At 45.0% G+C, this 24,949-nt stretch overlaps 2 protein-coding genes across 2 annotated transcripts; one reads left to right on the forward strand and one right to left on the reverse strand.

Annotated features, from left to right (window-relative positions):
- Window positions 1-493: 493 nt before the first annotated feature.
- LOC308361490 (protein FAM222A-like) lies at window positions 494-13,559 on the forward strand (the record flags this gene model as incomplete). Its single annotated transcript, XM_080833852.1, has 2 exons — window positions 494-590; window positions 12,088-13,559. The coding sequence occupies 2 exons, from the start codon at window positions 494-496 to the stop codon at window positions 13,557-13,559; spliced, it is 1,569 nt and encodes a 522-aa protein (XP_080689978.1).
- Window positions 13,560-21,737: 8,178 nt separating this feature from the next.
- LOC308363015 (glycolipid transfer protein-like) lies at window positions 21,738-24,857 on the reverse strand. The gene is made up of 5 exons (XM_080835771.1): window positions 24,704-24,857; window positions 23,497-23,555; window positions 23,253-23,386; window positions 22,390-22,540; window positions 21,738-21,929 (listed from the first exon to the last, which is right to left on the reverse strand). Exons 1-5 carry the CDS (start codon window positions 24,804-24,806, stop codon window positions 21,747-21,749), a joined length of 630 nt encoding a protein of 209 aa, XP_080691897.1. The 5' UTR covers window positions 24,807-24,857; the 3' UTR covers window positions 21,738-21,746.
- Between the last annotated feature and the right edge of the window lie 92 nt (window positions 24,858-24,949).

Here is a 24,949-nt window from a genome sequence, read left to right on the forward strand (position 1 = left end):
GACGCTGGAGGAGGAAACAGCGGAGAGATTTATGGCCTGCTGGGAGATTGATTAGTCCCGTCATCAGCACTCCATGCACCACAGTCCTCCCCAAACTCAAAAAAGGACACAATCTCGCTCTGTTATTCTCACACACATGCACACACACACACACACACACACGGACACACACACACACACTATTACTCATACACAACTAACACACACACACATATAGTGCCTGTAGGGGTATATTTGGGAGATTTCTGTACTATTTCGTTCCAGAGAATAAGTCTTTTTTTTTCTGCAGCTACCGGTGCCAAAGGAACTTTAGAACAGAAGTCTAGAGCTTCCGGCTATCACTTCATGATCAGAACCCACACAGTTAATGTGGTTTGACCGAGGGACTGGTCACCAGGTAAAAAAGTGACCTGCTAACTCTTCCTCTCCTCTTTCTTCTGGTGTTGTTTTCTCCGACAGAGAGGCACCCAGTGGCGGAACTTGAGACCTCAACATGTTGGCGTGTTTACAGCGGAGCCAGACCCATGCGCCCCAGCATCTGATGGGGAGCAGCAAGATCCCGGAATTGCCACTGCCCATCCATCGAAAGAGTAAGTCCACCACCTACCTTGGGGTTTACCACAAGGAAATCATGTATATGGGTGTATGTCAGATAAAGGTGGTTGGTTTAGTACTAAAAGCTCAGTTTAGCGTGACACTGTTATTGTGCTCATATAAAATTAGTTTTCAATATCTTTCCATTTTTGCATGACATCATAGGTAGAACTCTGCCTTTCACCAACTCTTTCACCCACCAAACAGAAGCGTTTGAACAGTCCATAAAACAGCGTTCAATGTGCTACATGTGCGACACAACAAGGGGGGAAACGATCTGTCAAAATGATGTTGATAAATGATTCAATCACAGTTTTTGAGACTGTTTGATGTTTGACTGAGATGGTATTTTTTTAATAAAATGTGCCCCTTTATTCTCATTTAGTGGTTGCTACGCAGTTGTAAGAGCGTTCTGCCAGAACAATGGTTGGTTAGTTCACAGTAGTGTGAGGAGAACACTAGAGTGCAGCTGGAGGTTTAAGAGTGCATTGGAAAAAAGCCTGACCCCGTCAGGAAGTGAGATGCAAACAGAGACACAGTGGGGCCTATCTTCTAGGAGCCCCATTAATTAGCGTGAACAATGAGGGGGACCCTGGTGGGTCTCCGCATGACGTGCTGTCGAGGCTGGAATAGATTTATCAAGCAGAACCAAAACCAATACGGTTTCTTTCCTCCGCTCTCCGCCACAGGGAGATAACTTTAGCCAGCAGAGCTTCAGAGGAGGGAGAGAGCTGAGAGGCGGAGGTGATGAAAGGATGAGGGTTTAATTAGGCTTCCCTGACATTTTTTTTTTCTTTCCATGGAGGAGAGCGAGGAGAGGTAACGCTGACCCTATCTAACACCTTAGATAAGCGCCTCAGCTCTGGGTTCACCTTGGTGCGTTCCTGGGGTTAGTGGTGGTGCGGGGGGTGGTGGTGGTGGTGTGGGGGAGGTTGGCGGTTGAAGGGCTTATCTTCCCCCAATGATCAGTCTGACTCGGGCCAGGCGGTCTCGTATCAGTGACACCCATCACACCAGCCCTTAATTTAATTCATGAGAGCATTGATCAACACTGCGGTTCAGCCCTGTGGTGTTAGAGCTTCTCTTTCTCTCTCTCTTTCTGTCTCTCTCTCTCTCTCTCTTTCTGTCTCTCTCTCTCTATCTCTCTCTCTCTATCTCTCTCTCTCTCTCTTCCCCTCTCCAAGGGCAAACTAGCCGACCTACCCCATCACATGTTCCACCCGCCTGGCGTTACAAAGTTCAGAGGAGGAGGGTCTGGGCCAAGCAGAGCTGCAAGGGGAAGCTGGCTGTGAAAGGCCATGGAGATTAATATTCAGTCAGACTTACTGCGTGCACGGCTGCCTTATGGCAGTAACGAATCCATAACTTTGTCACAGTTTAACAGAACTGGGCAGAGCTGAGGAGGTTTTGCGGATGTAATGATTTTCAGTGGTTAGAGAGAGGGGGTTGGTTTCTACTGTTTCACTCAGGGATTGCACATATGGTTTGTTTCTGTTGGGGTTTTTCGAATGGAAGCTATGGAGATAAAAGCCTTGGAAATGGAGGGTGGGGGCTGGGTAGGCTCGGGTGGAGGAGTTCTTTTAAATGTCATAAAATATGCCGTGACCTTTTCATGTGGTGGAGCCGTGCTCTGCTGGGGGCTGTCTCTAACCGCAGTGCCCATACGATGGAGGCTGAGGCCAGTAGACATGAAGTAGTATGGATATGATTTTGCCACTTAGTTAACCTAAAATAATAGCACATTGGAAAACGGGGGGTCGTCCATATTCTGCAAAACCAATCAGTTGAAGCACAGTCATCCCCCCCCCCCCCCCCCACCCTTGAATTAAACCTATGTGGTCTGACATGTCACAAACATAGATTTCAAAGACTGTTAATTATCATTACTGTCACTGCACATTACTATCAGAATTAATGAGAACATATTTCATCTGTCCGCATGCTCACAGGCTAGTGATAGCAGCAGAAATTGATCATTATTCCCTGGTTGTTTGGCCATGATTTTGAAACCTAATTGTGCTCCCTGGAATTGGACTTTATACTAAAGGCATAAATAATAGAATGTTTCTGCACTATACTCTCTAGGCTGTGATGATGTTTTGATAACTAGTCAAACCGCATAGTGGTACGTAATATGACCGTCGCATAAAGTAAGAGAATGAACAAGAATTAAGTGAAATAACAATGTATTTTCCATTCCAAGAAAAGTGTGTCATCTTAAATGATTGATTGTGTTTCTGGTAATAAAAGAAAAAAGGTTTGCTGTCAATCGTGAAAATACAAAGAAGGATTATCAGTTGAAGGCAATAATATGTTTAAGGACAATACTAACTGTAGGGTAAATGTTACATATAGGGGTACAAGTATTGAAATTTATAACGTTACAGGGGCACACTATTATAAAAATATGTTTTAAATAAATCCACAATCAGCGATCATCGGAGTCCAAGAGGAATGTGTGAACTGCCCCAAGTAGTGAAAGATTGAATTATTTGACCACTTCAACAGGTGAAAGTCTTCAAAATTAATTTTGAAGATAGACCAAACCATGTAAGAAGAACAGTGGAAAACATGTTGTAGATGGTTGTAGTGACATCTCATTCATTTGAAATTGGGTAAATGGCTTCTATATGCCATTATGAATGAGCCTTCACAATTTCATTGAGATTTGCCATTCACACAGGCATATTGGCTGCTGAATTTGATTAGCTGTCGGCGGCCATTTTGTTGAATAAGCCGAATGGAACTTTAGGAGATGTGAGCAAATGTAGCAAAGTACAAGCATACCAGATTTTAAATTTTTATCTTAAGTAATGTTGAAATATCGAAATATGCCTGTTGCAGCGTTCCTGTGGAGGAAATTTCGCTAAAGTTTGAACCTCTTAGTCACAGGATATTGACAAATTAAGTACTAGGGTATGTGCACGCCTAAGAACACAAACATTGTATTCTGTATTAACCATGTGGAGCTACAACCATACCAAGTTTCATGTGGATTGGTGAAGTCTAAGTATAAGATATGGCTGACCAAACATTTGTGAAATAACGGTAGAAGTCTTTGACAAACACTATATGACCACACAGGGGCATTCATATAGTATAATAATGCGTAATAATGCTGTCCTGAAATTTTAGAAAATGGGAAAAGGTACCCATTTAAGTTACAACACACACACACACACACACACACACATTTTCAGTCCCCCTTCCCCCTCAGCCAGACACACACTCCCACACACACACACACACACACACACACATGCCTCTCCCAGGCCAGGGCCCCTGTGTTATTAAATATTCATTGGGGATCAGCGCAGCATCTTGTCTGCTAAATGCTGGAGCAGACAGCCTCTGCCTGCCGCAGGCATTGCCTCGGGCAGCCCTCTCACTCTGTTTACCTGAAGGACCTGCAGGTCCCACTGCTGCCAGTGGCCTTCCCCTGCTCATCCCTGTGATATTTACAGCTCAGCACACAGGCTCTGAGGAGTCTTACTGGAGGGATATGGTGTGTGTGTGTGTGTGTGTGTGTGTGTGTGTGTGTTTGTGTTTGTGTGTGTGTCTCTGTGTGTGTCTGAGTGTGTGTGTATAATGGGAGTGGAGTTCTTTGAAAACTTTAAAGACTGGAGACCCACACAGATAATCACTACATGATCAAAATGACATAATTTGGTTTACCTTTAAGCTATCTGATGTTTGTGACATGAATAGCTTCCACACACAGTCACAGTGACACGTTCACTTCAGAGACGGAAATCACATCAGTGCTTCAGTTACCAGCACACCGCAGGTCAGCCATGCTAGGCTTTGAAAGCCTCTCTCTCCACCTCCCTGTGCGCGCCTGCGGCTGGCTGCCGCCGCCATGGTAGCCGTGGTAGCCACAGGAGCCCGCAGCATGGCCGTCTCTGAAAGGGCAGGAGATTAGCCTGGCACCGCCAGGTGACTCTCATCCCCCAGGAAGGGAGCCGAGACCGACACGCCACTCCCCAGGGGAAAGGGCCCCAGTGCATTGTGGGATTCAAGACTGTGTGTGCGTGTTTAGAGAAAAGGATGTGGTAACGGGGAACAGCTGCTTCTGTGTGGCCCTCTGACAGGTCCTAGTTAGGCATATGTGCTATTAAGAAGTCCTACAGCAGTCTAGTCTCTTTACCCTCTACCTTTGCTGAAGCATTAGCCAGAAGGAGGAGAGAAAAATGGGCAGGTTTTTCCTCTCTCTCTCTCTCTCTCTCTCTCCCCCTCTCTCTCTCTCTCCCTCTCTCCCTCTCTCTCTCAGACGGATGAGCACTAATGGGCAGAGCAGTTAAGGGATAGCGGGCTGCTCCTCGGCAGAAAGCGCTAGAGCGGGGACGGCTTTTCCCACGGTGGCAGCCTGCCGCCAGAAAAAAAGCAGTGACTAGGAGAGAAAGAGAGAGAGAGATAGATAGAGAGAGGGAGGGGGAAGAAGTCTCAGACAAGTGTCTCCCTTGGCACACACACACACACACACAGACACACACACAGCTGAGCAGCGGACACAAATGGAGAGTGACACTTGTGCGAAGCGCCTGTGCGAGAGCCGACGGAGCCTGAGACTCTTCAGGCACTGATAAAGAAACAATCAGCCCTCGGGTCCTTCCATTCCTGGAGAAGGCTGCCTGAAACTCACAGCCACCGAGACTAAAAGAGAAGGGTAGGGTAGGAGAGGGTAGGGGAGAGGAGAGGAGGGGAGGTGGGGTGGTGATGGTGGTAGGAGGAAGAGTGAACAGGGCCATCTCTTGTATAAGAGTAGATGGGGTAATGAGTGTGCACATGCACATTCAAAGACGAGGTATTTGACTGAAGTGTGCCTACTGGATGCGCACTAGATAGATATGGGATATAATCCAGTACTGGATTGTATTGCCACAATCAAAGTCTGGCGAGTGGTTCTTTAACATGACGAATGCTATAGGTACAAATGTCAAAGCAATACAATGTTTACATTTCATGGCAGCTTCTCATTTAAATGCAAGTGAACACGAGTCCCAACTCTGTTCCAGCAAGTCTGTATGACTTCACCCTGAAACTGGCATCATATCTGGATAAGGGTGTGTGCTGGTCCTCTGTTCAGTGCTGTAGGTCAGACAGAAGCTCCCTCAGGGCAATGTCTGTGTGCATGCCGGTCTGGAGCCAAAAAGCAATTAATGGTGAATATCCTGTCCACCATGCTGGCTCCATGGCTCTGGCTCCTGTGTGCACAGTTTCCTTGCTTCAGGATTTATGTCTGTTAGTATTAATGTCTGTTAATATTAATAAAGAGCGGCCCAGGGGTCTCTCAGTGTGAGCTGAAAGAGGCTTCAGTAGGACATGGATACCCTGACACAGGGAGGATGCACAGGGAGCAGGGCTGTGGTCAGTGTGCACATCTCCTGTAGCCTGGCTGTGGTGGTGCTGATCGAGAGGAGGGCTCGCCTCAAAGGGATGTCCATGGGTCAGAAGGCCAGTTGAGTTTCAGCTGATGGTTGTGTTTCCATGCTGGCTTTGATTGTATCACTTATTTCCCTTTCAAACTACCACCAGGCAAGGCTCATCTACAGGATGGTGCTAGGTGTGTGAGTCTATAGGGAGACACAATAGCAGCTGTGTGTGTGTGTGTGTGTGTGTGTGTGTGTGTGTGTGTGTGTGTGTGTGTGTGTGTGTGTGTGTGTGTGAGTTGGCTAATGTTTCAGAAACAGCAGGCTCTACTCAATCATCACATCCGCTGAGCTCTGAGTTTGCTCAGTGTTGTTTTTCTTTTTTTGTCTCCCCCTCTCCTCTTTCGGAGTTTGTTAACCTGTAACTGCCTTGTGGCGCATGAATAAAAGGATGAACTGACGCAGGGCTTAGTCTGTAACAGAAGACACAGGATGTGGAGGGTAAGGGGGGGGTGCTCTTTTGTGTCAGCTCTAGCAGTGGGATATTAGCTCGCTGACAGCTGCCTAAAGCAGTAGAATGTGGGAGGGGCTTATTAATTGTATGGGTCTTAATCACTGACTATGGCTCTAAGGCCCCTCTGTGTTGGTACAAGCAGTTGTCATGGCGACTAGATCCGGGTTTTAATTGCATATTAATCACCCCCCGAGTCAAGTGAGGCCTTGGGTAGTGCCGGTAATGCATCATGTAAGAGTTGGTTGGATCTTCACAGAGAGAGAGAGAGAGAAAGAGAGAGCCAGAAAGAGAGAGAGAGAGCCAGAAAGAGAGAAGGAGAAAGAGAGGAAGGGGGCCCTGACTAAAAGTGTAATCTCTCGATGAAAGCGCTCTCGTTATTGCCTCTGGGTGCGAGATAATCGCCTAAACTGCCTGCTGCAGTCTCACCAGAGCACATCTGTGTGGCTCAGATTTGATACAGCTCCAAGTTTCTGCCCATAATTGCATTTGGATAAATTAGGGCCGAACCGGTATCTGATTGCCTCTGATGATGAATCGGCCCCTTGCTGCGTCAGCCGGGGGTTAATGTCGGATGCCCACTTTACTGCTCCGGTGTGCGCCGACTGTGCTACTGCAACTATTCGTCTGTGTATAACCAGTGGAAAATGTTTTCGGAGGTAGTCCAACTCTCTTTTTATAGACGAGGCTTCTGAGCTTGTTTTTCCTGGTTAATCACTGATTAGCTCCAACAGCGAGGTCTCTCCACTCTGATCTGAAGGGTATTGCTTAAAGCGTGACCATGGGAAAAAAGATTAGCCAGCTTACCGTGACTGAGAGCATCGTGTGTGGGGATGGCCACAGGCCAAGGTGCCAGATCGTCCTTTTTAATTTAGTTTATTTTTTCCAAATCCAGAGCTAACTCGCACGTTCACACACTTTGTTTGCTTTTTATGCTGTTCACTGAAAGGTAAAGCACGGAATTGATCAAGATGGCTGCACTCTGGTGTGAAACCACTCTGTTAGCAAGACCAGATTGTGTGTTTTGTGTCAGAAGCAACTGTCTTTAGCTCTTTGATCTCAATCACAGACACACACACTCACAGTCATAGTCACATACACATTGGCTCTTGTAAGCGGCCTACTTAAGAGTTCATTTGATTTCAGATTGTGTTGGCAGTTAATTAGCAGAGTTTTAATTGAGATTTCGCACTTATCTCTCCCTCTGGGGGCAGAATGCCTTGTGATGGGAGTCACCATTAGGAACAGCGGGTGATTGAAAGCTTGACCTTGCTTTCTGTGTCACGCTCGCTGCCCAGCCTCATGTGCCAACCCCTCCTTGTCCTTGATCTACTGCGTGTGCGTGTGTCAGTATGTGTTCATTTTGTACTTTTTTGCATATCTGAATCTATCTATCTATCTATCTATCTCTGTCTATCTATATCTATCTGTCTATCTGCCTATCTGTCTGTCTATCTTCCTATGTCTCACTGTCTTTTCTCTCTATTTATATACACCTACATTCATATACATATATAAATACACTAGTTATGTATGCACACATACATTAGTTATGTATACAGACAGACAGACATGCATACATAAGTTATGTGCACATAATGAGGAACAGGTATGCATGTGTATACAGTACATGTGGTCTGTGCCCTTGGTGTTTTGTGTATCGTGTGTCCTCGACCGCTTCACCTCCATCTCCCCTGCGCAGGAGGTGCAAGCAGCTTAGAGGAGTTACACAATGTAAATTTGTCAACTCTGCAGGCTGTCCTTGGCTGGGGCCGACTGCTAAGCAAGTAATGTTATTTTTTAGTGGGATTTGCGTGAGCAGAGGGTTTGCTCTGACACGAAAGCTTCCACCACCCTCTCCAACCCCCCACCTCTTTCCAAGTGCTGTTGGCTGTAAGGTTTGGGTCTTAGTGCAGTTGGCATGCTCAGGGTGATTAAGTGCTTAAGGTTAGAGTGCTAATTACCTCCCTGTGTCACTCCCTTCCTAAAGGAACCGTACGGGCTGAGCATGTTCTGTTTCTTTTCCTCCTCTTCTCTTTGTCTTGGTGCTGCTTACATTTTGGGGGGTGTTGAAAACTCCGCTTTTATTTCTTTCATTTGATAAGCCTCATAAGCCTTGTCTGTGAAGCAAAACAACGACAGGTGTGTTGGGCACCCATTGTGGTTCGCAAGAATTAACTTTGCTAAGAGAGTAGCCTATATGCAGGATGAGAATTGATCTCAATACGTATTTCAGGTTAATCATATCCCTATTTCTGCCTTTTCTCTGACACACAAAATAGACACATTTGGAGAGCTGTTGAAGTAAATTAGAGAGGTTCTTTGATTCTCTGCCGTAGCAGATCTCTGAGGTGCCAACTGAAATTAAATGCTTCTCCAGAGAATGCTAAGTGGAGACCCTGTTAGAAACACGAAAAACTGGCTCTAGGCAGCAGACATGAAAGGCCATAAAAACATACTGTAAGATGGAAGTATTTGTAAAGAAAGATGAAATGTGCAACAACATGATACAAGCCAGGTTAGAAACATTTCTCACTCACGCATTTACTGACACACACACACACACACACACACACACACACACACACACACACACCTTTCTGTGGCCAGGCAAGACTGTGTGCAAGTCCTTTTATGTAGCTCAACTTCATCTGATCTGATCACTTTACCCTGACAGACACGGAATCTAGATCTGAACCATCATACTGGCAGTTAAAATAGAACTGCACTTCTTACACATGGAAATCTATGTTTGTCTTATTGTCATTCCTCTTATTCTCGTCCCTCTTATTCTCATTCCTCTTATTCTCGTTCTTACTCTAAGTGTTGTTTGAAGGGTTGTTGTTTTAGGCGACGCATGCTATTTTATTCAGTTGTCAGGCATGCAATTAGGTAATGTTTATGTTATAAGCAGTTCTATGGAACCGAGAGCCTGTTGGGCATTCCGTGTTCTTGTTGTCATCTTGAATCTTGAAGCTCCTGTATTCCGTCTTGGGTTGTAGTCATTAGGAACAGCTGTGCAATATGTCTGTCAGTCCAGACATCTTAATGTTCCTCTGATGGAGTTAGTACAATGCAATAAATTCGATTTTTGCAGAGCGTCTGCAGTCATGAGCGGGAGCCGACTCGTTCCAGAGGAGTGAAGAGACTAGGGTCAGTGGATGGCATTAGGGTCCCTCAGCGCTTGGTGGCTGGCATGGAGCTTCAGGGTCTTTTGCACTTCTGAGGAGCCCATAATCCCTGGAACTTATGAAGCGCGAAGGCCTTTGAAGCCCGGTTAAAGTCGTTTGAAGTGTTTACCAAAACAGCAAACCCAATTTTTAATCAGAGGTAAAAACAGTAGCCCTGTGCGGGCACTGAGGACTGTCAGGACCACACAAAACGGCACGGCTCCTTTTTAAAGTGATTGCTTCACTCAACCCTCACTTCCTGTTTCGCCTGCCTGTTGTTTTTGTTGTTGTTGTTGTTTTCTATGGGTTTTCTGGAGAGTTGTTGCTGTGTTAAATAAGACTGGATTTCCTCCCTTCCTCCTCAGCATACGGAATCAGCTACCCATTCAGCCTCAGCAGAGGCGAGGTCTGCCGCTCTTCCCATATCCCTCCATTTTAAATACCCAATTTACTCCCTTTATGAGATGGATCTTGTAGATTGAATCATTTTCACAGTTGGAGGCTCACTGTAGGCCTCGAATGAAATGAACTCCCAAATCAATCCTGATCGGGAACAAGGAACAAGCGCTTGCCTTGCATGACTGAGGAGGCCTTCTCAAATGGTCTTGTTATTGAAAAAGAAATGAATTGTTTTGTTTGCGGGCGGGATCCATTTTCTTTCCCTTCCTCCCGTCTTCTCCATATGCCCATTGTGAAGGTTATGGTGTTTTTTTTTTTTTTGTGCCGACGACAGAGTAATCTGGGCTAATTTCAACACTTTTCTTTCTCTGTCAAGAATTCCATAACTGTGTCATTCTGAGGAGGAGGGGGGGGGGGGGGGGGGGGGGGGTAGCAGAAATATGCAGCTGATTTATTACTCAAAAATTGAGGGATTTTTTTTTTCTTGCCTCTCCTTTGTTGCAGTGGGCTAAACAGGCATGAAATTGCCTGAATAATGTGGTTTAAATCCAATCTCTGTGTGTCCCTCCTGCCCTTCCGTACGGAGCTGAATCTAAGTCCCCGTGGAGATTGCTATTTTCCCTCTTTATGGCTCCAGCGACCAGATTAGGCTGCTGCACAGGTGTGGGCTTTTGCCACGTGTTGTCCTGCCTGAACCTGTGTGTGTGTGTGTGTGTGTGTGTGTGTGTGTGTGTGTGACTGACTGACTGACTGACTGACTGACTGCGAGGTAATCAATCTGTGCATTCCTATACCTCATCTCAACCGTTAGATGCAATGACAGACAGCATGACACAACTGAGACAAACTGGTATTTTAAGACAAAATATGTTATTTTTGGTTTTGACATGGCCAGGATTATTTCTAGTTTTCTCTGCTTTGTGTTTAAGTTTGAAGACCATGAAAGAATGGATGGCAAACAGTGCCACAACCCTGCCCTTCATCATCAGTATTGAGATAATGGAACAAATCAAATGTGTAATTGTGTGTCTTTGTTCTGTTGGATTCCCCACACTTACTCCTCTCTGCTTGTGTGGCTTTTAGTAAGTTGCACAGCCGAATGCCAATAATCCTACAACCACTGCAGGAAAATTGGCTTTTCTCTTCCCTCACTCACCCCCCCAGCCCCCACATCCACCTCCTCATCTCTCCCCCCCCCACTCCCTTGATTTCCCCGGGTAATCCAATTTTGCACAGAAAAAAAGATAGAATTAATTTCATAATGCAGTGATCAAACATTGCCCGAGGTGTCTTCTTCCACAAAATGAGTTTTTAAAAAGATGCAGATGTCGGAGGATGAGTAGCCTCCTGAGGAAACGAGGGAGATGAGAAGTGTGTGTGTGTGTGTGTGTGTGTGTGTGTGTGTGTGTGTGTGTGTGTGTGGTGGGTGGGTGGGTGGGTGGGTGTGCGTGTGTGAAGGGATGGTAACATAAGAGAGACGTCCAATATCTCTGCCCTTATTGAGCATTTTTTCCCCCGTCCACCTTCAGCTTATTCATATTTTTACAGACACTGTATTACTAATCACTTTTCCACATTTACCGTGAGAGCTCTGGTGATCATGTTAAGCCCTGTGTGAAACACGCGAGATGTCGTACACTGTTCATCATCAAAGATCTTTTCCTATTTAGCTTAAACCTGCACCATAACTCCATGTTCAATATGGCAGTCTCCATTTTTCTTGACTCCTTGCTCCCCTGGTTTCTGCACTCCAACAGGACATGGGAAGCTAGACTTCCTGAACAGTGATTCGTATAAAGATGCTTTGCTAATCCTTAGGAAATTGAACTCTAAGCTCATAATGTCTTGGTGATTATAGCCATCTCTTGTGTGCTACTGGTGAAAGGCGGATATTTGAGTCTCTCTGTTATGTCTTGCAATTGTGATTTATGTTTTTGGTAATGGCTGTCTGTGTACTCTTGTTCACATTTCTCATTTTCTGTATCTTCTTGGGGAAGCTACATTGAAAGCTAATTGCTCTTAAATGTGTGTGTGTCAATTGCAGGTGAGTTGAGTTCTGTGCACTCACCGCGGTACCCGACCCCAACGGAGCTTGACGCCTTCGCCCGCAAGACGTCCGAGAGCCCCCTGTCCATCAAGATCTTCCCCACCAACATCAGGGTCCCTCAGCAAAAGAATATCAGCCGGACGGTGAACGGCCTCGACACCACAGGCACGCGGTACAGCTCCTACTCGCAGCCTTACTCCGGGGGCTACCAGGGCCTGCTGACTACGGTCAGGAATCCAACGTTGAGCAGCAGTAAAGGCATTCTGAAAAATTCCGAAGGCAAGCGTACAAAACTGTCCCCTGCACACATCGCGGTGGCTCCCTATGCACCACCCACCAACAGTGCTGTAGCCAGCAGACTCCGGCAGAAAGCCTACAGCATGGGCCACTGCAAGCACCCAGAGGTGTCCAACATCCCGGCGCCGCCTAACGTCATCATGGCTGCCTCAGTGGTGCCAGTGTCCGGGGGCCAGAGCTTGCCCCTGGCACATCAGTCGGAGCTCCCCGTGCAAAGCCTACTGCGGCACATGGGCAGGCCTTCCCATGCACCTCATGCCCAGGGACTGCATCCACTTGGAGAAGCCCAGACCTCCAGCCCGGCTCTCCAGGCGGCCACAGCTGCTGCCATTGTTGGTGGCGGGGGCACCATCACAGCCTGCTCGGACTCGGGTTACGCCCTGGCTGCCCCCCCCCACAGCGGCCTGGCTTACTCAGGAGCGGTGCTGCCCATGCAGAGTGCAGACACAGCCACCGGGGGGCAGTATATGGACAGTGTGGATTATGCGCTGTGGCAGCACAAACATCATCAGCAACAGCAGCAGCACCACCACCAACAACAACAACAACAGCACTACCACCAGGGGGCGCTACGGATGTACGGGGCAAATAGTGGAGGCGGGGCGGTGGTGAGCCGCTCCCCCGAAACCTGCGTTCCCCAGCTGGCTTTCCGAGGCGGCATGGCGGGGTGCGGCTCGCTGGAGCGGGTGGGCTCCTCGCCCCTGCACTGCCCAGCCATGCACGGCGAGTTCTCCGTGGGTCAGTTCTTCGCGCCGCCCTGGAACAGCGTCCTGGCCACCCCGGACAGTGACTGTTACAACTCGCTGGAGCTGCCCCTCGGCTCCTCCATGGGCAGGGTGGCCTGCGGCGACATGGGGTTCCCCCACCACCCCGCACAGCAGCAGCAGCAGCAGCAGCAGCACCACGCGTTCCCCCAGCACTACCCCTCCGACAGGGGGAGCATGGGCCTGTGCTGCGCCGCCGGTCCCCCCAGCCGGACCCTGTGCCACGCCTCGGTGCTCAGCAGCAGCCTACAGTCTCTGGAGTGCCTGATCAGCGACATCCACCCACCTTGCATCAAGGAGCGCATGCTGGGCCGGGGCTACGAGGCAGTGGGGGGGTCGGTCGGCATGGCGGGGACTCGCCTCTTTGACCAGCAGCCCACTCACATCCAGCTTCCTGTATTCAGATAAGGTCAAAGGTCAGGAGAGAATTGGGAGTAGTGGGGAAAGAAGACACTGGAGGGAGGAAGTAGGAAGGCTAGGAGACACTTGATGTGGACTGGCTGTGTCTTCACTGGTAAAGGGCTCACCAGGTGGCGTGTATCGCGAAAGTAACGACTGAAACTGAAATAAAGCCTGTGCAGTGGTTTGCATTGTACTTGTCATTTATCGTACTGGACCGAGCAAACTGAGGGTTTGCTGCCATTTGCCTGATTTTTGTCGGTCAGACTCGAGGACCAACAGGGATTGTTTTTGTCACTTGTACTCCATCGGACTGTTTTTGCATTTGAGATGACACAGTAGTTGCCAGGACGACACCCCTGTCGAAAGGCTGCCAAAAATGACACTCGGGGAGCCCTGTTTTGAGGGTGGAGACGTGACGATAACTGGCCAGTGTCACCCAGTGGATCTGAATATCCATGCGGTTAAAGTGGACTGCTAGCTAGCTGGCACGTTCTCATTTGCTTACGTTCATTTCCGGGTTTTAAGACATGCGACTGATAGAGAATGTGCTAAGTCACTAGGGGTTCACCTTAGGACTCCTGTTGTTTCAACCACAGTGCTGCCCTCAAATTAGGGCTCTAGACATGTTTTTCTTACTGCCCCAATTTAGGTATATGTCATCGTCAGGTCAACGTGGTTTAACTTTAAAAAAACAAAACAACAACAAAAAAACATCTGTATGTCCATAGTGACAGATTTGATATTGAAATGGTACTATAGTCATAATAATTATGATGTACAATTGCACTGCTATGAGCATAGCAACTGATGAAGATGATTTGAGGAGAGGGGAAGGGGTCAGGAAAAAATAGATTTATTTAAAACTTGAAAAACTTGAATTTTGTCCCCCTCAATAAGCTGTTTTATGTGTGTTATGTTGGAATCATTTGCGGCTGCTACTGAGCAAAAGTATTTAAGAAATTATTTGAAATTATTTTGTTTAAACCTCTTTTTTTCTATAACAGGGGTGTCAATACTGTGTTTTATTTTATGCCCCAGATGTAGGTTAAGAATGTTGTCCATGTGAATTGCAGTTATACCTGGAGACACACTGCTGTTTTTGAATATATGTGCGTGTGTATTTGTGTGTGTGTGTGTGCACATGGGTGTGTGTGTGTGTGTGTGTGTGTGTGTGTGTGTGTGTGTGTGTGTGTGTGTGTGAGTGAGAGAGACAAACTGGTAAAACGGCATGCGTCATCTCTATCTGCATCCATGCGAGAATTTCTGTCATAGCTTCTAGAACCAGATCGCTGGAGACAGAAGAGGAAGAATGGACAAAACATGCTTTTCCAGTGTGATTTTACAATTTAAGATATTTATTGAAATTACGAAATTAGTCGCCATATCTGTTTTATTTCTGTACGTCTGGGACACACCTGCAGGTGATGCATTCCTTCATTTCTTTAAAATTGTGTGAGTTTTCCTATGTATTTTCAGTTTGTATGTTTTGAAAGACATGGGTACACAATGGGCTAGATTTTAAGAAGTGCAATTATACTGTCAACAAATGGGCCCTCTCTCTCCACCTGCTGTTGGAACAATTCTATTTACATTCTATTTACAATGTATGACTCCTTCCCAAACATACTTCCTTATCATAATTAAGATTGTCAAATAAATCTAATTTAGGGATGTTTTTCTACACAAGGCTGCCTGTGTTTTATTTTGATAACTTGACAACCTCATTTTATGTGGAGTTGCCGAGAGTGACTATGAGCAATATACACCACCTCATCTCCATTGCATAACACTCATCTTCGGGGCGGAAAATTCTTTATAAGCACCATTAGCATTTTTACCAGCACAATTTCATTTTCCTATCCAGGGTAATCAGTTCAGTAGTTTGGGTTTGTGTTGATTTCAATTGGGGCGCTTCATGCTACATTAGAGGGGCGCATAGAATTGGCGCACAGTGGAGAAGTATTACCTTGGTGTTATGAGTCAGGAATGAAATTCCCAATCCTCTAGGCTGCACAGCGCAGGTTCAAAGCTTCTTTGGGGGTGGTTATGCCTGTTCTATGTACCCGTGTTACAGAAATAAGATAAGTATTCAGCCTTGCACAAAGCCAGGATATGTAAAACGACTGACTAATCTTCTCAGGCTCAGGCTGTTTTGGTCTCTGATGGATGCTGCTGATAATGTGTTTGTCTCGCATGATGGTTTGGAGAGTTGAAGCTGATGACCCACTAACCCCTATGCTATTGAATTTCCACAAACATGAGGGGGGGGGGGGGGGGGGTGGCGGATACTGTAATTAACATGCGAACTAAAACGGTGTGGTGAGCTTCATCCTCACATACCAGCTGATTCCCCATAAATAACCATGAAACAAAACCTTGCCATCTGTCAATAGGGCCTAATATCCTGAGCATTTCCCTCTATCATTGCCTCTGTTATCAACTGGATCTGGGCTTGAGCCTGGATGTAGCCCCCATGGGCAGATGAGCAAGCCCAACTCTGATACTCTCTGTGGGCAGACCCTGGAGCCTATGTCTGACTGATCCCTCTGCAGGCCCTGGGGGACTGAGACTAATCAGCTTTCACTGTGACCCGAGCTAGCACACAACTCCTCAGGCGCTTTTATCAGCTCTTCAAGGGCATCAGGAGAGCACCAGCAGAGTGTAGGAAAGGCAGGAGGGGTACCAGACGCCAAACCCTGCCCATCAACCCAGTCAACTTGCCGTAGTAGGCTCTATCTCTTTGTATGTAATTTGTGTGGCTGAATCAATGGCAGCTATATAGGTACGTCGTGGATTATATACAGCCGCGGAAAAAATTAAGAGACCACTTCAAAATTATCAGTTTCTCTGGTTTTACTATTTATTGGTATGTGTTAAAGTAAAATGTACATTTTTGTTTTATTCTATAACCTACTGGCAACATTCCTACCAAATTTCAAATAAAAATATTGTCATTTAGATAATTTATTTGCAGAAAATTGACAATTGGTCAAAATAGCAAAAAAGATGCAGTGTCTTCAGATCTCGAATAATGCAAAGAAAACAAGCTCAGATTCATTTTTAAACTACACAATACTAATGCTTTAACTTAGGAAGAGTTCAGAAATCAATATTTGGTGGAATAACCTTGATTTAAAATCACAACTTTCATGTGTCTTGGCATGCTCTCCACCAGTCTTTCACATTGCCGTTGGGTGACTTTATGCTACTCCTGGCGCAAGAATTCAAGCAGCTCGGCTTCTTTTCATGAATTGTGACCATCCATCTTCCTCTTGATCACATTTCAGAGTTTTTTTTATGGGATTCAGGTCTCGAAATTGGGCTGGCCATGACCGGGTCCTGATCTGGTGGTACTCCATCCACACCTTTACTGGCCTGGCTGTGTGGCATGGAGCATTGCCCTGCTGGAAAAAACACTTCTCAGAGTTGGGGAACATTGTCAGAGCAAAAGGAAGCAAGTTTTTCTTCCGGGACAACGTTGTACTTTGCCTGGCTGAGGTTTGTAAAAGACCATAAGGATTGAACCAAAGCCGACTGGAGGGTCTCCTAGTTCGTCTTCTCTGATGAGTCCAATTTCACAGTAGGTGCAAGACTCTGTGGCTTGTAGGCCTCTCCAGGTCTCCGTCTAACCATCAGACGACCATGTGTTGGGCAAAGTTGAAAATTGGACTCATCAGAGAAGACGAACTAGGAGACCCTCCAGTCCGCTTTGGTTCAATCCTTATGGTCTTTTACAAACCTCAGCCAGGCAAAGTACAACGTCGTCCCGGAAGAAAAACTTGCTTCCTTTTGCTCTGACAATGTTCCCCAACTCTGAGAAGTGTTTTTTCCAGCAGGGCAATGCTCCATGCCACACAGCCAGGCCAGTAAAGGTGTGGATGGAGTATCACCAGATCAGGACCCTGTCATGGCAAGCCCAATTTCGAGACCTGAATCCCATAAAAAAAACTCTGAAATGTGATCAAGAGGAAGATGGATGGTCACAAGCCATGAAAAGAAGCCGAGCTGCTTGAATTCTTGCGCCAGGAGTAGCATAAAGTCACCCAACGGCAATGTGAAAGACTGGTGGAGAGCATGCCAAGACACATGAAAGTTGTGATTTTAAATCAAGGTTATTCCACCAAATATTGATTTCTGAACTCTTCCTAAGTTAAAGCATTAGTATTGTGTAGTTTAAAAATGAATATGAGCTTGTTTTCTTTGCATTATTCGAGATCTGAAGACACTGCATCTTTTTTGCTATTTTGACCAATTGTCATTTTTCTGCAAATAAATGATCTAAATGACAATATTTTTATTTGAAATTTGGTAGGAATGTTGCCAGTAGGTTATAGAATAAAACTAAAATGTACATTTTACTTTAACACATACCAATAAATAGTAAAACCAGAGAAACTGATAATTTTGAAGTGGTCTCTTAATTTTTTCCGCGGCTGTATATATATATATATATATATATATATATATATATGCATCTAAAGCACAGGAGACGTCTCATGCTGTGAGCGGCACTTTAGATATCTTCCTGTCCATTTGGTCATCAGCTGTAATCACCTGCCCACCCAGCCATGGAGGTGACGTTTTTTTAGCGAGGGTGAAGGCGAAGGCCAATTTCCTTGTTATGATTTCAGAAATAGAGGCATCAGCAGCTTCGCTTCATAACAATAGTCCCGACGCCTCCATTTGGAAATCATAACATAAAAATTGGCCACAGCCTCGTCTGTTCCAGGAAAGCACATTTTATTACAGGCGGAAGGAGCGGGAGTGTTCTGTATACAGTCATTTTTTATGATTATTTATTGTTATACTGTATTGAATGTCTGCGTTGGAAGCCAGGGGGTTTAGTTTCCTTGAGGAAAGTCATATATATGGAAATGGGGATCTATAAGACTTTCTTTCTCTCCCCCACCCTCCATCCACTCCTCCTGCGATTCTGGATTTGCGCATGAAAAATCGCCAGTCTCCGTTGGTTCAAATTTTAGAATACATTACTGTTAATGTATGAATTACCAGTTATTGAGGAACAGAGGGCCTTCGCCAGAGCCACGCAACAGAAGCTCTGGGACATCCGGAGTATGGTGGTGATTATCTGGTGCCCTGAACTTGCCCCCGACTGCTCTTACCTTTTCAAATGAAAGGCCAGCTGTGAGACAGAGGGCTTTTCGCTCACGCTCAGCTGCACTCGGGCAGTTTCAGACGAGGCACTCATAACCTAGGACAGGCATCCTAGCGGGTGACCTCCGCGGTGTCTCTCATCTTTGTCTTCCTCTATTCTTTGTCAAGAAGTGACAGCCAGAATGATTATCTTGGTCATAAAATCACAAAGTGGCCAGAATTAAATTGAAGAATATATACTTGTGAGATAATACAAATGTACACTGTACAAATGCACAGGAGACATATTAAGATGAAGCCTTTGAAGCCTGCTGAACCTGACTAAATCAAATAACATTGCCAGTTCTGTATAAACCTTTGTTTTGATCATATCTAGCTAACATTTCACAAAGAAAATACAAACAAAGCATGCATCTCTTGTTAGTCAGGACATTTCCCCTTGAAGTGTTGAGGGCTGTGTGTAGGCTATGCATTATACACACACACGCGCGCGCTACACGTCTTTGATTTTTTTTTTTTTTTTTTTCAAATCCTCTCTTGATGTCTTCCCCTTGATCAGGGTTGGAGATTGGAGGTAAAGGGAGACAGGAGGAGGCTGGTCTCGTCTGAGCGCTTGGGCATATCAGCTGTGCCTTTAATTATACAGCAGCCTCCGTCTGCTCACTCGGCCCTAATCAGCTCGCTGCTAATAACAGGGAGATGAGTGCGTGTGGCTGAGAGGGCTAGCAGCGGCAGCTGACTGAATTTGAATCTGATGCCGGGCTGGGCTAGGGAGTGTTTGCTTGTGTTGCCTCTCCGGCATCTGATTTATGTTGTTGGTTTAGCTCAACAAGAGCCCTTTTATGACGGCAAGGAGCGGCACAAGAAAGCCCCTTGTGGGGCCACTGGTGAGGGCGTTTGTCTGAAACGCCGTGCAAGAAGCCTTGGGACCTGAGGACCCTCCCCTCCCTCCTCTGCCTACACCACCCAACCCAATCCCTGCTGAGCAAGCTGCTCTCATGCCAGTTAAAGGTCATCCTGAATATTCCTAAAGCGGTTCACAGTGGAATGCAGTGATTGAGATCTATACTAGTCAATGCTAAACTAAACAAAACAGGCACACAGCAGCAAGCACTACAGATGGGTTACAGAGAGACTGGAGACATGCTACTGACACACAGCTCTTCAAACGGAGGCCGACAGAATGCGCTCCCTGTTGGCTGAGCCTCTGGACAGATTTGTGAACCTCCAGGAGAGGCAGCTGTGTAGATAAAGCGGTAGGATTAGCGGGGCCTGCTTGCGGCTCGCGGCCGAGGGGGGAGTGGTGTGGGGGATATTGAGTCCACAGAATCCGCAAGGCCCACATATCCGTCCTCAGCAGCAAGGGACCAGAGAGCGAGAACAACAACTCACAGGTTGGTATGCCAAGAGAGAACAACGCCACACATGCTTCATTTCAGAGGACAGAGAACAGCCATATCATGCAAATACCCAAACTTTATTCTGCAGGAGAGCTGGCGCACATATGTCTACTAAATGCTGGCCTACAGCACAACCAGAGAACAAACCAGGCTACTCTGGCCAAACCACAACAGGAGAACTGTCACATAGTGCTGTTATAGAGAAACACGGTTTTATCTTCACAGACTGACATTGCCCTTTAAAAGCATCTATAGCAATGGGGGAAAAAACATTACAAGCGAGGCCAACGTGCTCTAATAACCTACTGAAAATCACTACTCAACACGCAATAATAAGAACAAGAAACAGATTTTCTATTTCTCAGGTCATAGAAAATAAATGGACCAGTCTCCTATCAGTACACACAAGGAGGGGAAACAGCTATATTAATGGCAAAGGTGCATCAAAAATCCCAAATACTTCCAACACGATGCTATTTTGAAGGAACAGAAAAATGACATTCCCGGGTTGCTAGTGACTAGGCTGCTCAGAAATATAGCAATAAACTGTAGGTCTTTAAGTCATACCTTAAAATAACAATATGGATTAGAATTTAGAATTACAATTATGGTGTAGAGGAACTTTTAATTTGACAAGCAACCTACATAAAGAAAAAACACCTGAATGTATATACAATTCTATTTAACACCATAAAAAAATAAATCAGTAACCACACATAATTTGAGTCAGAGAAAGATTTCCCCATCCCTTTTGAGTTTTCATTGATAGCTAACCAGCTCCATCTACAGGTTGCAGAGTGAAAAGCACAAAGCCATGGAATAGTAATTAAAGCACTTTGAATGCTGCCAAGAAGAGTGGTCACATACACAAAAAGAAGTTGACAACACTGCATAGTTTAATGGCTGTTGTACCTAATGTGAACCCAACTTCTTAGCAAAAAGAGGTCACTCTGGTTTCAGAGTAAAACAGCAAAGGTGTATTATAGAACACGAATGACTGCACCAAAAGGCAACAGCAGGTGGTAACTGGGTCTTTTTGTAGCCATGCTGTAAAAACTGGCATGTTCAAAAGTTCCCAGCTTAATTCAGGTAACATGCTTGGGACTAACGCGATCACAAATACTACAGTTTCAGCAGTGATATATCTGTCATTTACTTCAACAGTGACATGAAAAAGGTAAAAAACACATCAGTTTCAGTTGATGTTTTTTTTTTTTAAGTCAAATACAGCATTAGAAAAACATTTTCAAGAAGTAGCCATGCAAAACATTACTCAAAATAAAACATTCTTATCCCTCCATCGCCAATTTACTAATGTCCTGAATTAACCGATCTCCTGAGGATTTGAGGAAAGATTACTCGAGATTACGAGATTTAAGTCATAATTTTCAAAAGATTAATCACACAATGAAATTAAATGTATTGTAAAACACTGAGTCATAAGGACAGCCCAATCTAAGGATGACGATTCCTGCAGTGTATTGCTGACCTCTTCAAAAGGTCAAACAGTTTCTCATGCCTTCACAGAGTGGCACCGTCTATCTTTATCATCATAAAGACTGTTCCCACCAAAGCTGTTTTAGGCATAGGCCTAATGGTCTGAATGGTCTGGTGAACAAAGCTGGTTACCCAGCATTGAAGAGGTTGTTTTGGACGAAGAGGAGGGTGAAGATGTTTCTCAAACCGAGTAGTCCAGCTCGGCGTTCATAGCGATGAACATTTCAAAGATGGCGTCAATGGTGGCGGTGAAGTTGACTAAAAACTGGCGTACTTGCGCTAGGCATTCCTCTTCTGTGACCTCCTGACCTTTGGACAGTGCCTTCAGGAAGTCTGATTTATAAGGAGCCGCGACCAGCGCAGCCTGCAGGACAAAAGTTACGTTACAACATTTACTACAACAAAACATTATATCGAATGAGAGTTTCAACAATTCTGAAGAAGTTGATGGCTATAATGGCAACTTGTAAATGGATTCCTGGTTCAAATTTGAACTGTTTCAATACAGAAGCAAGGGTCCTTCAGGCCGTAGAAGGCAATATTTACAGACAAAAACCACTACCACTGAAGAATAACATCATAGGTCTCTAAATAGGTAACTGAAGAACTCTTCTATAACAACTAAGCCAAGAACCCTTAAATGGATATTCAACTGAATAACAATAACATCATAAATTGCCCTCACATTACTACCTAACTTACATTTGCACGTCAAATGTGCAAAAAATGCTAAATACATTGCAAAGACAAAAAACATATATTTAGAGAGGCTGCCATCTGGAGGCACCAGAATGCCTTGCATTGGTAAATAGACACAATCTCACCTTGAAGATCTTCTGAACCAGCCAGCCATGGTATCTCTTCAGCGCCTGCTCATAAGCCTTGGTGATGTTAAAGCGAATCAAGTTAGGGTTGTTTTCATCCTTCTCCCCGTCTGCAAGGCTCTGAAGCATAAGCTGTATGAAGCGCAGACCCCTATGGGGGAGAGAGAGAGAGAGAGAGAGAGAGAGAGAGAGAGAGAGGATACATCATTCATTACTAGTTTATGACTTTAGTTTTCACAGATAAACAGTATGCTTGACTTTACCATGCTTTCAACAGAATGATAAAGCTTTTTTGTAATTTATCACACACCGGTTTCCACAGAAACAGGACTGTGATTGATTTGACTGCATAACAATACATATATACGAGTCCTATTAGATCTAGGCTAATAATGTTAAGTCTAAAAGTGGATCATAGGTCACTTATTTACTGTGAAGGTAACATCTTGTATATCATGGCTTAAAATGTGTTTTATTGAGAAAATACAACTGGATGAGTACAGCATGGTGTCTGCACAAATCTGACTGCAGCGGTCACCTCAAATGGACCTCTACCTGCCACTACAAAATGTGGAGAACTATTGTATTGATCTCCAGTATACAGCACAGAAAGACAGTTTCAAGTGACAAATTGCACAGTAAAGGCTGGTGTAGTATTGAGAAACTGTGTGCCTAAGACAATTGTTGGCTAACTTCCATGTAAAGTCATGTAGTAATTAAACCTTATCCTCTGTAGGTGGTAACGATTGTATCTAAAAATCATAACATATTCTCTATAAATGTAATCCAGTGACGTCCAACAGCTCTTAGACTTTCATAGTAGTCTGATTCTGAACAATGCTGCATGGCGGTGAAAAGCTTACCTCTTGAGCCACATCAGGGCAAGTGTGCCCCCTACTTTAGGCCATTCAGCACCATATTTGACCTTTTCAGTCATCAGAATGTCCTGCAGGGTCCCATACTTCTCAGGGTCTGAGTCATAAATCGCCTTGATTTTCTAAGGATTTTTCATACACATTGCAATCAGGTAATTTAGTAAGATTATTTAGCGGTGTTTGTTTTCTCAGTTATGATGTCCATAAATGAATGAGACTTAAGACTACTTACAGTTATGTTACCACTGATGTCCGATTTGACTGGGCCAAAAACTTTAGATCCAAGACAATCTGTGAAGAGGTTACAGTTGGATGAAACACACACACACACACACACACACACACACACACACACACACACACACACACAGGGAGAGTGGGAGAATCAGCACATTGATCAAACTCTTAAGTTTATGCACTTAAACTCACCTATCACATTGAGCTACAAGTAGGAGGTTTGTACAGTGTGACATGGAGAAATTGTAATGAGAGACAGCAAGCCAAATTCCCTCTGTAAATAATTCATTACCACTCTGCAGTTCTGCAATCATTGGGGTAAAATGAGGTTCACTGCACAGAACAAGCCCAGTGAAACCTTTAGTTTCCGTACATTTGGCTTCATGACCTTTTCACACTCACGCTGCTGTGTGTGAGGAATATCAATCAATTTGCCACCAACTTCTTTTAAAATAGAGCACAATAAGTCATTTCTTCTGGCAAATGCATACGAATTCAGCAGCAAAACATCAAGTGAGAGCTAAACTCTTATGGAAACAAAGACTGAAGATGTGATGGCAAATAGCCGTTATTCTTTAATCCAAACCAGCTGTCTTCATAACGTACAGAATAGATAGTAGAGTTTAAGGTGTGTGGGTAGCCTATATGACGGTATGTGAATGGAGGGGGGCAAAGGCCAGAAGAGTAGTTGGCGAGGCAACAAACAAATGATATTTCTAACAAATGTATGACACGACTGTAGCTTTATGTTCACGCCCTGTTATAAGAAGCGAAACCAGAGATAATATGTCCACACCACTGAATATTTAACAACCCTACTCGTTGATTACGAAACGTTACACTGTACAAGTTTTACGTGATGATGTACCCCTTAAATGGTGACAAACAGTGAATGAATGAAAACCCAACACGTAATCTGGCCCAGAAATTGAAGCCTTAAGGGAAAAATTGAACTTAAAGGCACATGACATCCTACCGTCTGCCACTTGTAATTGTACGTATGAAATCGAAACGATCCGTCTCACTCTATTTATTCAAATAGACATGAAATGCACTCAAATGTATAACATAGGCTATAGCGCTTGCAATATGTGAGTGGTTTCCATGTTATAACCTACATAAATTACCCAGAGTAGCTAACCCGCCAGCGAGTACGTGCGTCTGTACAATTTATGAGGATTCGCTGTATTGACAATACTTACCAAAGAAAGGTGGAATATATGACACGGAATCCAAAAACGTCTTCGTGTCCACCTCTTTGCTCTCCGGCAAGGGAACAAACTGGTGATCCATTAACAGAGCCATTCTGTTTGTAAATATATGTAGTAGTCTACATAAAAAAGGATCAACCCGGAACTACCCCCCGCATCACAACTTCTAAACTTGATACACTGCAGCCAAGAGACGACCGTGGAGTAAAGCAGAATATTCAACAGGTGGGGTAGTTG

The sequence above is a fragment of the Sprattus sprattus genome (genome assembly GCF_963457725.1).
Source record: "Sprattus sprattus genome assembly, chromosome: 3".
In the NCBI taxonomy this organism is placed as follows: domain Eukaryota; kingdom Metazoa; phylum Chordata; class Actinopteri; order Clupeiformes; family Clupeidae; genus Sprattus; species Sprattus sprattus.